General features: G+C 41.0%; 1 protein-coding gene across 1 annotated transcript in view; it reads right to left on the bottom strand.

Moving 5' to 3' along the window:
- Positions 1-2176: 2176 nt before the first annotated feature.
- The window catches only part of CUNH12orf56 (chromosome unknown C12orf56 homolog), a 110190-nt gene continuing 98196 nt past the window's right edge, over positions 2177-14170 (bottom strand). The window contains 6 exon segments of the mRNA XM_033221398.1: positions 2177-2472; positions 5637-5772; positions 5775-5814; positions 9998-10072; positions 10395-10469; positions 12750-12873. Of these exon segments, the coding sequence (XP_033077289.1) occupies positions 2367-2472; positions 5637-5772; positions 5775-5814; positions 9998-10072; positions 10395-10469; positions 12750-12873 (556 nt within the window). The 3' untranslated portion in view covers positions 2177-2366.

The raw sequence follows: 14170 nt of genomic DNA, 5'->3' as shown, positions 1-14170 counted from the left end.
AAATGAATAGACATGAGTTATACAGAGTAGCCTGAAGAAAATCAGGGTGACAAATATTCAACCATTAGCTCTCCAAAAAACCACTGACTTTAGCCCAACATGAAAAGATTCAGATATATTTTGACAGAGCTTTTGCTCCCGAGATTAAATAAAGTAAGATCCCGGGGCAAAGAGACGAGTGGGAGAGGAGGGCAGAAATCACGTGGGAGAGACACCCCAAGCCCTCACCAGAGCCTGCACAGCTACTAGCCCAGATCCAGGGCACTGCTTAGAAGCTGAGGCAGAACTGAGTTGATCCTTTCGTGTCATCCTGTGGGTTCACCAGTACATTCTTTGTCCAGTTTGAGGTGATTCTTGCCTGTGTTCCAAGAATCTTTTCATATTCCTTTGATTGACCATCTCTTCAAAATAATCTCCCATCTAACAGCCAGGACACTCAAAAACACCATTTTGCTCCTCTTTCTGCCCCCAAAATGGAGGGTAGAAAACTTGGACTCTTCATTGGTTAATGAAGGAAAAGGCCTGGACACTTTATGGGGTGATGGCTGGTGACAGCTGAAAGGGAAACTTTGGGTAAAATAAAGGAGGGTTACTTGGAGTTAGTGCGAAATCATCCACTGAGCTGAGATAGCAGAGAAACACACTACTCCATTTCAGAGTGTGAAATGTCTTGTCACAGGCAGAGAATGTTAGAGCTGGAAGGGAACTTGGAGAACATCAGCCCCACCCTTCCACATAGCAGAGGAAGCCCAGGAAGAAACAGATGTGGCCTGGAAAGGGGGCCTGACTTGCTTGAAGTCAAATAGCCGGTCATTTGGCTTTGTCAGAACCAGGAATAAAATGTCCTAGTAATTATCTCCACTGCCCAACACAGGCGAATCTGGCTTAGGAACTCTTTCTTTGGAAGTAGATTTTTCTCTGATCCTGCCTGAAGTCATAATAAGTTGAATGGAGAGTCCAGTTTCTATGTTCTTAGAAGTCCAAATTCAACACCTCACAGTGATGCCAAAGTTAAGTATTTGTGGAATTAAATTAGTTTATGGCATAAAATATAGTAAAGACAAGTTTTTAAATAGTTGTGGGAGAGCCATAACTGCTCATGGAAAATTTGTCTTTCATAGAGACTCTATGGGACTAAACAAATTAGCTTACACATGCCTGAAACAGAGTGGCACCACACACTTAATTTTGTTGAAGTCCAAGCTTCTTTCCCTATGATAAAAGAGGAAGTGACATTCTATACAGCTATGCCTGTGTTCTGCTCATTCTTCCAGGAATACTTTTGTCACTAGAATTTGTACAGGTGGAGGAGGAGGGTGTCATCCTATTGCTCAGCATTTCTCATATAATCACTCTGTAGCTTATACTCCCCACAACAGTTTATCTCAGGATGTTTCGTGGCTTCACGCTACCCACCATTATTACACCAGAGAAACTCACCAGATTGTATTTTCTGTATTCACTCTTCATAGGCTTCTGTTCCCTTGATAGATTTTTGTCTTAGAAACTTTTTTTCTTGAGAAACACTAATGTTTAGCACCACTTTATGTATGCAAGAGTGGATGTAGGTTTCTTTGTAGCAGATTTAAAAACTCTGGCATCCAGCCCTGGTGGTTTCTGGTGCAGAAACTGAGAGACCCTTTGGTATTCTACCTGGAGGCGTGGCTGGCGGACGAGATCTTGGGTGAGTGACCCTAGGCCCAGACCAAGCTGTAATTCTGGAAATGGCGTGGATGCACCAAGCCCTGCTGGTGGTAGACATAGTGGGCTCCAAGAACCTAGTCGAAATCATGGTTTTTGGGTGGCTCTGTATACAGAATCGGGTGAAGAGCATGCTCCTGTCCCTGGCATGGTTTCACCAAGAACACTGTGCCCGAGCTGAGAAGATAAAACACCTTGAGAAGAACTTGAATGCCCGTGTCTGAGGCCCTCACACTCCCCAGCATCCTATTGCTTAAGGCAACAGAACTATTGTCAGGAGCATTTTGAGAACTTTCTTGCTTTTGCTGCTAAGGTTGAAGAGAAGCAAGTATAGCATTCCTACATCCCTGCACTCCTTTTTTCTGTGTCTTGATGGATAGTGGCTTATTTTGTGGCAAGAGTGAGTCTGAAGAACTACTCTAATAGAGAAATGGCCCTTTTGCCCAATGGTATAACGATCTTTGCACACTTATAATAAAGCAAATTTATTTTTAAAAATTTTAAACTTCTCATAGAGAGGTATTGATGGAACATTCAATTAAAATCTTTGTTTATAGGACTCAGAGATAGCCAGATATTAAACAAATCAAAAAATGTTTCTCATGAATATCAAGTTGACTCTTGATTAACATTTTATACTCTTATTAACATTGTATACATTGTTTCTATTCAACCAATTTCAGAACTTCATGAAAAAGTTGAGTAGTAGGTTGAGTAATGGGGTAACACAATGGGAGCCTTTTCTGCAAGGCTGGCCTGTGAATAAAGTACCTGCAAATCATAAAAAGAAACAAAATAGAGCGCTTTAAAAACAAGAATTTTCACATTGGTCGCATCGGTACATTCACACTCACTAGCTAGGGTTGTTGGGTGTGGGAGTCTAAGCCACAAGACTTGGGCAGCATTTTCAGCCCTCCAATCTCCCTCATTTGTGACCTAGAAAACCTCTGACATGTGGACTGTCCTCACCACAGTATGAGCAGAGGCTCCTGCTTCTTGGTTTATCAGGCAGTGTACAGTGAGGAGTTGAAATGAAAGGGTCGAGCTGTGGTGACTACTAGGGCCAAGTGAAGAAGGAAGAGTAGAGCTCATCCCTACGGCCTCAATAAAAGCCTAGGAATGGCCAGAGGAAGAGGCAAAAATGAGAAGGCTTTCAACCATCCCCTTGGATGACTTAAAAGAATGGGTCGCAACACTGAGTGCACACTGGAATCACCTGGAGAGCTTTATCTTTAAAATCCCACGGCCCTGGTACCACCCCAGACAAATGGAAACAGAATTTCTACATGTGACACCTGGTTATCAGTATTTTTTTTAATAGGTTGAGTATCTCTTATCCAAAATGATTGCAATCAGACGTGTTTTGGATTTCAGATTTTTTCAGATTTTGGAGTATCTGCATTATACTTAATGGTTGAGCATCCCTAATATGAACATGTAAAATCTGAAATGCTACAATGAGCATTTACTTTGAACATCATGTTGGTGTTCAAATGATTTCAGATTTTGGAACATTGCAAATTTTGGACTTTTGGTTTAGGGATGCTCAACCTGTAGTTACTCAGGTAATTCCAATGCAATGTGAGTTGAAAACACTAGTTTAAAACAAGAATCCAAACCTAAATGGCTACCAGTAATGTAATTTAGGGGGTAAGAGTAAGCACGAGAGAGAGGAGATGGTGGCAAACTAAACAGTACATGATGCACCTAAGGGGGTAGCTGCAGGAGTTCTGCCTAACTGTTGTCATCTACAAGTGTGACACCACTTTGCCAGCTGTCCTGATTTTCAGATGTTCGTATCTAAGTTTTAAAAAAATGAGTTGTATGCTACAATGTGGATGAGCCTTGAAAACAAGCTCAGTGAAAGAAGTCAGACACAAAAGACCACATATTATATGATCCATTTATATATAATGTCCAGAATAGGCAAATCCATCACAACAGAAAGTAAATTAGTGGTTTCCAGGGGTTGGGAGGAGGAGAAAATGTGGTATGATTGCTTAATGGGTACTGAATTTCTTTTGAGGTGATGAAAATAGTGTGCAATTAGACAGTTATGATGGTTGCAAAATATGGTAAATTATATTAAAAACTACTGAATTGTATATTTTAAAATGGCAAATTTCATATTACGTGAAATGTACATATATATATATATATATTTTTTTTTTTTTTTAAGTGAGGAGGTGCAGGAAGGAAGAGATGGGAATTGGATTGTTTGGACCAACTCAGAGCCAAACAAATCCCTTTTATGGGAGTCAGAATGTAACACCTCACAGAAGACAAAAAGTCCATGGCTGAGTGTGGTGGCTCACGTCTGTAATCCTAGCACTTTGGGAGGCCGAGGCAGGTGGATCACTTGAGGCCAGGAGTTCAAGACCAGCCTGGCCAACATGACGAAACTCCATCTCTACTAAAATACAAAAATTACCTGGGCATGGTGGTGCATGCCAGTAGTCCCAACTACTCGGGAGGCTGAAGTGGGAGGGGGGATCGCTTGAGCCCAGGAGGCAGAGATTGTGATGAGCCGAGATCACAGCACTACACTCCAGCCTGGACGACAGAGTGAGACCCTGTCTCCGAAAAAAAAAGTCTATAAATTGGACTGAAGTTTTTTTAAAAAAGACAATCTAAGGCATCCTTTTACATCTTCATCCAAACAAACGACAAAGTTATGTCTGCTGCACTCTTTTCATCTTAAGTCAGAGACAACCTGGGTTTTCTCCTTAATAGGTGCTACGCAGGGCTGCACTGCCAAGTGCACTTGGCTTTGGCAGCCTATAAATAGAAATGGAACCCCTGAGGTGCAGGAGAACAGGCTGGCAGATGAAGCCAATGCTGGTTACTGCTCTTTCTTACTGTTCTGTTACTGAGAGGGGTAAGTGAAACAAACAAAACCCCTGATAACCATGTTGATTAATTGTTACTCCTTTATCAATTGCTTCTGTCCAATAACTCAATTGTAAGTCACAATCCATAATTTATTATCCTCTTCAGTGAAGTTTATTACACTTTTTTTTTTTTTTGAGGCAGAGTCTCCCTCTGTTGCCCAGACTGGAGTGCGTTGGCGTGATCTCAGCTCACTGCAACCTCTGCCTCCCGGGTTCAAGTGATTCTCCTGCCTCAGCCTCCCGAGTAGCTGGGATTACAGGCGTGCGCCATCATGCTCAGCTTATTTTTGTATTTTTAGTAGAGATGGGGTTTCACCATGTTGGTCAGCCTGGTCTCAAACTCCTGATCTCAAGTAATCCACCCGCCTCCGCCTCCCACAGTGCTAGGATTACAGGCCTGAGCTACCACGCCCAACCAAGTTTATTTGCTCTTAATTACTCAAAGCAGGTTAAAATGATTACTACTTCTGTGAGATGCAACTACAATAAAGACAATGAGACAAAGAGAGTTTGATGTTTCACTAGTCTTTTCTGGCCTGGGAATATACTTCAAATGGCAGTGGTTCTTAGAGGTCCCCAAAATCCTACCATTTTCACAGATCAAAGTTAAATATTATTAAAAACAAAAATAAGCCAGATGCGGTGGCTCACGCCTGTAATCCCAGCACTTTGGGAGGCTGAGGCAGGCGGGTCATCAGGTCAGGAGTTCGAGACCAGCCTAACCAACATGGTGAAACCCTGTCTCTACTAAAAATAGAAAAAAATTAGCCAGGTATGGTGGCGGGCGCCTGTAATCCCAGCTACTCAGGAGGCTGAGGCAGGAGAATTGCTTGAACCTGGGAGGCAGAGGTTGCAGTGAGCCGAGATTGCGCCACTGTATTCCAGCCTGGGTGACAGAGCGAGACTCCATCTCAAAATAATAATGATAATAATAATCCCTCATAAATACCTAATCTTCTAAGTATTGAACCACGTTGCAGGTTTGCATGAACTCAGAAATGAGTGAAATCTTACTGCAGATTAGATTCAGACTTTTTTTCTTACCTGAATTCTTCTCTGTAGTTATTCTTAATATACTCAGCTAGAGTCCTACTGTGCCGCAGACAGCTCTTGAGGATGTAAAATTGCTGGTACAACAGAACTGCTTGGCAGGGACTTAGCAGCTGAAATGAAGCTGAAAGCCCCTCACCACTTGTTTCACAATACTGGCCACAAAAGTAATCTAGACAAGGAAAATACAGTTACATGTAGGCTGTGTGCCACCCACAAAAGCAACTATTTTAGCTGGAGCTTCAACTACAAATCTAGACAGAAGCCCTCACTACCCTAACACCACTGTTGCAATGTTACTCATCGAAATGTTGTTCAGTGTCAAATAAAAAGTATAGGAGGAAGCTGGGCGTGGTGGCTCTCACCTGTAATCCTAGCACTTTGGGAGACTGAGGCAGGTGGATCACGTGGTCAGGAGTTTGAGATCAGCCTGACCAACATAGTGAAACCCCATCTGTACTAAAAATACAAAAATTAGCCAGGTGTGGTGGTGCGTGCCTGTAATCCCAGCTACTCAGGAGGCTGAGGCAGGAGAGTTGCTTGAACTCGGGAGGCAGAGGTTGCAGTGAGCCGAGATCATGTCACCGCACTCCAGCCTGGGCAACAGAGCAAGATTCCATCTCAAAAAAATATATATGTATAGAAGGCCAGGTTGGGCACTGTGGCTCATCTGTAATCCCAGCACTTTGGGAGGCTGAGGCAGGTAGCTTGAGGCAGAGAGTTTGAGACAGCCTGGTTAACATGGCAAAACCCCTTCTCTACTAAAAATACAAAAATTTGCCAGGCATGGTGTCACATGCCTGTAATCCCAGCTACTTGGGAGGCTGAGTCACAAGAATTGCTTGAACCTGGAGGCAGAGGTTGCAGTGAGCCAAGATTGCACCACTGCACTCCAGCCTGGGCGAGTGCAAGTAATTACTCTTCTGTGTAATTACTATCCATAAATATAGGCTTGTGTGGAAAACAGAAAAGAACGCTAGTGCCCTTTCAAGCTCTAACCAACAGGTCACACTACACGCCCATTAAATTAGTATCAGTAAAAATGTATTGCCTTTTCTATTGTAATATGTTGCAACTGACCCTTCCCTACAGGTAGGGCAAGTAGCTGGAAGTGGATTTTCCCCATTCCAGACCATTTACATATGTTGACAAAACATTATATATATTGATTAAACATGTATTGCCTGGCAAACACAGCTTGAGCTGAGAGAGTCTGAGGCAGTAGAACAGAACAATGTTAATCAGCCCATTTAGAAATTAAATTTTTAACTTTTCTAGCACCTTTCTCTAACCAAGTAAGATAATGAGAGCTGACTGACATGCAGGTACATAGCAATGATCCCAGTTTCTTTGCTTGCAAATGTCTCTCAAGTGATTTCTTTCTGCCCATTTAACTGTTTAGAGCTGGGTTAATATTGAAGCTTTCTTCTGCCAATCCTTCATCCTCACATGCTTCATGGTCACAGACTAGCCTCATACTCAACCCAATTCCTTTGGTGAACCAACTTTAGAGGCTGGTAAAGAAACTTCCTTTTAGCTGGAGTGCAGTGGCATATGCCTGTATTCCCAGCTACTTAGGAGGCTGAGGCAGGAGGATCGCTTGAGCCCAGGAGTTTGAGACCAGCCTGGGAAACATAGCAAGACCCCATCTCATTTTTAAAAAATTATTAAAAATGAATAAATGCGGCCAGGTGCGGTTGCTCACAGCTATAATCCCAGCACTTTAGGCGGCCGAAGTAGGAGGATCACCTGAGGTCAGAAATTTGAGACCAGCGTGGCTAACATGATGGAAACTTGTCTGTACTAAAAATACAAAAATTAGCCAGTCATAGTGGTGGGTGCCTATAATCCTAGCTACTTGGGAGCCTGAGGCAAGAGGATCTCTTGAACCCAGGAGGTGGAGGTTGCAGTGAGCTGAGATCTCGCCACTGCACTCCAGCCTGGGTGACAAAGTGAGACTCCATCTCCAATAAATAAACAAACAAATAAATAAATAAATAAATACCATGCAGGAAGGCTTACATGGGAAATAAAAGTAAAAAAATAAAACTAACTAACTAAATAAAAAGAAACGTCCCTGTTACATGGAGTCTGTAAAACCCAGATTTCCACACATCAGTTCATGTAATAGGGTCTGCAGCCACCACACAGAAAACAAAGGGGTCTTGCATCTTGCACATATGAGCTGCCATTGCTGTGAATGTCTGTAACTTTCAAACATTCTGTGAAGTGGTCTGAGATTGGTTGGGGCCTGTGTGCTACTGAGGAAGACAAGTTCATGGGCTCAACCTCCGTAGAAGACAGCTGGCTGTTCTACTGACAAATGTACCCTCTGACCCCAGCCAGCTTTGTGTAAACATATGTCATAAGGATCTGACAAGAGAGGCTAGATCCCATAGGACAGGCCCAACATCACTCTAGAGAAACGGCAGGGGACCACTGACGGTCCAACAGATGCATGTCCATATATGGAAAGAGAACAGGCCGGGCGCAGTGGCTCATGCCTGTAATAGCAATTTGGGAGGCCAAGGTGGGTGATCACCTGAGGTCAGGAGTTCCAGACCAGCTTGGGCAACATGGTGAAACCCCGTCTATACTAAAAAATACAAAACTTAGCCAGGTATGGTGGTAGGCGCCTGTAATCCCAGCTACTTGGGAGGCTGAGGCAGGAGAATTGCTTGAATCTGGGAGGTGGAGGTTGCAGTGAGCTGAGATTGCAGCACTACTGCACTCCAGCCTGGGCAACAGAGCAAGACTCTGTCTCAAAAAAAAAAAAAAAAAAGAGAACATATTGCCTCGTGCCCATTAGCAATGGAAATTTAGTTTAGATTATTCTTTTGAAGAGATTTCCAATTAAGTGTTTGTTGACTGAGTGCATAAGTTTGAGGAGGTAAGAAGAGATTAAGGGATAAAGCCTTTACTAGAATTAATTCAGCAGATATTTTACTGAACATTTATGGTGTGCCTAGCACAACAGACATAGCTTTTACCCTCATGGCACTGACAGTCTGTTGGAAGAGAAAGATAGTGTATCAGTCATGATGGACTAGATTATGCTGTGGTAACAAACCTCCCAAAATACCAGTGCTTTGCTTGAAACAGCAAAGGTTGATGACTCAGTCCCAGAGGGGTCTGCAGGGCTCTGCTCACTGTAGTTACTCTAGGCCATCAGTGGGCAGAGCAGCCACCTTGTGGGTGCTATGCCAAAGGAAAAGAGAATGCCAGGTGGCACACACTGGCTCTTAAAGCTTCTGCCCAGAAGTGACAGAAGCCAGTTCTGCTCACATTTCATTAACCAAAGCAGCAACAGAGACCGCCCCCGCCCCCCGATTTCACATGGAGAGGGAAGTGCAGTCCCACCACGTGCCCAGAAGGAGAGAGAGACAGAATATGAGTGGGCACTAATGGCTGTGACACAGCAGAAGCAAATAATAACACAAACAAACGTCAACTGCAACAGTGATGAGACCGATAAAGCAGAGGAAGAGGACACCATGCCATGCACTATTTGTGCCTCTAATGAGGGAATCTCCCCTGTCAAGGGGGGCAGAGAAGCGTCCTCCTCTGTCCCACCCCAGGAAGGGGCCCTGAGGCCTGAGGGATGAGTAGAAGTTGACCAGGTGAAAAAGGAAGGGAAAAGCATTTCCAATGGAGAGACAGATGCAATGGTACAGGTCCTGTGATGCAGCTGGGGGGAGCCGGGCGGTGGTGGGGAGAGAGATGGTGAGCAAGAGACCCACACAGCAGGGAGGCTGAGGGACCAGAGGAGGCTATCGGCCATAGCACGCAGGCCCTGTAGGCCATGTTAAGGAGTTTAGTCTTTATTCAGAAGGAAGAGTTATTGAGAGATTTGAAGCAAGGGACGATCATCAGATTTTTATTTCAAATGGATCCCTCAGCCTGTAATCTGGTGGGAAGACAGGGACAGACCATTAAGATGTGATTGTAGCATCAAGGAAAGAAATGGTGATAATAGGAACTAGGATGGTGTCTGTGGGACAGAGCACACAAATGATCCCAAGTGTTAGATTCACGCTCACTATTTAAGGTAAGTATTTATCTTTTTACCTAATTATAGAGCTAATAATTTAATATTCTGTTTTCCACATATATCTTAGAGTTTTTCATGAAATAACGTTCCCATTTAAGATATAATGTCAGTGCCTTAAACATTCAGGTCCCAAATGTAAAAATAATTTATCAATTAAATAATAAACTGTGAGATTTACACTTTGCTTCTGGTTGATAAACTTGATTACATCACAGGGAAAAATGTGTGTTTTATTAATTAAGCACAAGAGTATCTGCTTAATTAGGCTTGAGGGGTGATTTCGTTTTGACTTCTAGATACTTACGATGGGAGGACAGCTTTGTAGAAAGGACATCATCCAGCTAATAGCAAATTTTGTGGATCCCAATCCGAGATTTCCCTAAAAGACTCAAGGAAATAAACAAGTTATATTCATAAAGTTCAAGTTGTATATAAAAGGATACTCATTCTTAAATACATTTTTATCCTGATTAATCGAATCCTTAAAATCAGTTTTGGAAAATAAACTAGATGAGCACTCAAGAGCAAAGGTCATATCATTGAAGTCAACCAGTTTTGGAGATCATCTCAAATACAAGCATTTTTGGTATATTATTAATCATATAACATAATTGCATAATATACATATATCATAATATATAATAGTCATGTAATTTATGGTTACATAAAATATTTTAAAATATAATTTTTAAAAATTGTACCTGCTGAAAGACAAGAAGTATCTCATATAAAAGTGCTGTAGCAGTATTTGTATACTCCAGAACAAGCTTCTGTAACTAGAATTTTCAAGAATAATCAATGCAATGTCATAAACCAAGTCAGAAAATGATAATTTCCCTTGGTTCCCTTTAGGTACTTATACAATAATTTTTTTTCTTTTTTTCGAGACAATGTCTCATGCTATCACCCAGGTGACAGTGCTGTGGTCATGGCTCTGTGCAGCCTCCAACTTCTGGGCACAAGCCATTCATTCCTCTCACCTCTGCTTTCTGTGTAGCTGGGACTACAGGCACAAGCTACCATGCTGGCTAATTTTATGTTTTTAATTTTTTGTAGAGATGAGGTCTCACTATATTGCCCAGGCTGGTCTCAAATTCCTGAGCTCAACCAGTCCTTTCACCTCAGTCTCCCCAGTAGCTAGGACTACAGGTATGTGCCACCACACCCAGGTAATTTTTGATTTTTTATTTTTGTAGAGACAGGGTCTCGCTTGTTGCCCAGGCTGGTATGGAACTCTTGGCCTCAAGTGACTATCCCACCTCTGCCTCCTGAGTAGCTGGGATTCAGAGGCAAGCCATTATCCCTGGTTGGCCCACAGAATACTACTACAAAAAACTGCATACTTGATTTGCAAAATCAATCAGATCAACAACCCTACTTCCTTTCAAGAATGTAGAAATACATTCTTGAGTTGAGGTGAGAGATTCTCTGGGGAATTTAGGCTTATGCCCAAATTAAACTAAGATTCCTTCTGTGGGATGGATAAATAGAAGACTTAGAGATATTTCATTCCTCTCAAGAATTCCAAACTCCTCTTTACAAAACTATCCCTTTTCTTTTCTTCATTTATTTATTCAACAAATATGCATCAGACACCGTGCTAGGTGTTGGGGATGCAAGGGAGAACAACACAGACATGAGACCTGCCCTCATGGAACATACAGTCTAGTTGGGGAACAAACATCAAATGATCAAATAAGCAAATGCATAATTATAAACTGAGACAAGGGCTATGAAAGAAATGTACAGGAAGTTAAGGGAGCTCTATAAAGGAGGACTAGTCTCATTTGGGGATCAAGGAATGCTTCCCTCTGGCCCATATCATTCCTTACCTAGATTACGGCACTAGCTCCTTAATAGCCCTGCCTATCTGAGTCTTGGTTCCACCCCATTCTTTAATCCCTAATCCACCACTGAAAGTGATATTGGAGACTTTCTATATGGAGTCTATAATTATATATTCATGGATATATTTGAATAACGTCTGTCTCTCCCAGCAGAGTAGAAACTAATGAAGGCAGGGGTCATGTCTGTTTTGCTTACTGTTTTGACCCTACTCCCTAGTACGTTGTTTGCTCATAACAGATGCTCAATAAATATTTACTGATTGTGGCCGGATGTGGTGGCTCATGCCTGTAATCCTAGCCTTTTGGGAGGCCGAGGCAGGCAGATCGCTTGAGCCCAGGGATTTGAAACCAACCTGGGTAGCATGGCAAGACCCCGTCTCTACAAAAAGTACAAAAATTAGCCAGGCGTGGTGCCTGTAGTCCTAGCTACTCGGGAGTCTGAGGTGAGAGCATCACTTGAGCCTGCGAGGTCAAGTCTGCAGTGAGCCGAGATCGTGCCACTGCACTCCAGCCTGGGCAACAGAGTGAAACCTTTTCTCAAAAAAAAAAAAAAAAAAAAATTACTGAATGACAAAACGAGTTTTCTAAAACATAATTCTGACCATGTATTTAAGAACTATCAAATCATGTTCCATCTTTTTTAAAAAAATCTGTTAGCCTGGCTCAAAATAAACTAATAATAAGTTGGTTTATTCTCTCAGAAGGTGTGCCTTCTAGGCAGTTTGATATTTCTAATGTTTTGGTACAACCTTAGAAAAATAAGTAACTCTTTCTGAGAATTTATACTGTTCATATAGGTAGGAAAATGGTAAAGTATGAGAGTTAACATTAAAATCTCTAAGACAGTGATTTTTCACCTATTAGACCCCTACAATGGAATTACATATACATCATATTTTGTACAGAGACAGATATAAACAGATTTATCAAATTTATAAGGAATGCTAATTACTTTCCTTAATATACATACCTTAAGACATATAAAATGGATATATTAATATTGACTGAATAGTTATTTTTTCCTTTTTCTTGACCTTCTAAATCTCTAAATCTACTTTAGACTGAATAGTTTTCTAAGTTTTGAGGTTAATGACAAAAGATCTACTCTTTGGTTTAATTATATTTCTGTATTCTACGGTGTCATGGTCCACATTAAAAGAAGCCAGGGCCCCAATATATAATAGTTTACCCCAAAAATTCTCATCTCACCTCAGCATCAAAAGACATTCTGACTAAAGCTGAATCAGCCACCAACTGGATATCAAACACAGGACAAGATTTTGGAATCTGAGGCTCACTAATTACAACTACCAAGAGATTAAATAGTGTTCCCCTGGAAAAAAATAAATAAAAGGCAATTAGTGAGCAAAGTATTGAGAAGAAAAATGGTGACGCCAAGTTTACAAACACTGAATATAATTATGTTTAAAAGAATGAAGCATTGCAGACAATCTTTGACTGAAGTTTTGGACCCTTGGACATGCAAATGAATGTCTAGAGATAAAAAATTTTAATGAAAATATAATTTCTTGGTCTTCTGGCTCAGAGCGAGTATAGTTCTAGAAGTTCACATAGCTTAGAAAGACTAGAAAATCTGGATTTAAGGGAGATTTGGGTAATTTCAATTATAGCATTATTTTCCAAAGGACTTTTTATGGATTGCTAATTTCAGACAGTATTATAGTCAAAATAGATTCTGTGGTCAAAGGAGATATAGGGTACTTGGTTAAACCAAGTTCATCAGATGTGTTTACTACAGAACTTCTCGGAGGCTTTATATGCTAATATGCACTGTGTATCTCTGGGTCAAAGCAACAGTATCCAGCTCTTCTTTTTTCTTTTTTTAAGTTTGTTTGCTTGGGTTATTTTTGGCACAGGATCTCATGATGTTGCCCGGGCTGGTCTTGAACTCCTGGAATCAAGTGATCCCCTGCCTCAGCCAAGTAGCTGAGATTACAGGCTTGAGCGACCACTTTCAGTTTTTACTTTTTTAAATTGATAATAAAAATTGTATATGTTTATAGTATACAACATGATGTTTTGAAATATGTATATACTATAGAATGTGTACATATTTTATAAATCAAGTGAATTGACATATGCATTACCTCACATGCTTATTTTTATATAGTGAGAACACAAAATCTATTGTCAGCAATTTTCAAGTATACAGGACATTATTATTAACTATAGTCACCATATTTGTATGATTGATCTCTTGAACTTATTCCTCCTGTCTAACTGAAGTTTTGTACCCTTTGACCAATATCTCCCAATTCCACCCCGCCCCCAAGCCTCTGACAACCACCATTCTACACTCTCTGTTTTTGTGAGTTTGGCTTTTTTAGATTCCATATATATGTGAGATCATGCATGATCTCAAAAGTCAAACTCATATTTGTCTTTCCATGCCTGGCTTATTTCACTTAGCATAATATCCTCCATTTTCATCCATGTTGTCACAAATAACAAGACTTCATTTTTATGGCTGAATAATATTCCATTGTGTATATATACTACATTTTCTTTATCCATTCACCCATTGCTGAACACTAAGTTTGCTTCCTTTTCTTGGTTTTTGTTAATAATGTACAGCATTCCTTTTTTTTAATATAAAATTTTTTTAACAT

Source organism: Trachypithecus francoisi, unplaced genomic scaffold (genome assembly GCF_009764315.1).
Source record: "Trachypithecus francoisi isolate TF-2019V2 unplaced genomic scaffold, Tfra_2.0 Lachesis_group11, whole genome shotgun sequence".
NCBI lineage: Eukaryota > Metazoa > Chordata > Mammalia > Primates > Cercopithecidae > Trachypithecus > Trachypithecus francoisi.
This window is presented reverse-complemented; position numbering and strand designations above follow the sequence as displayed.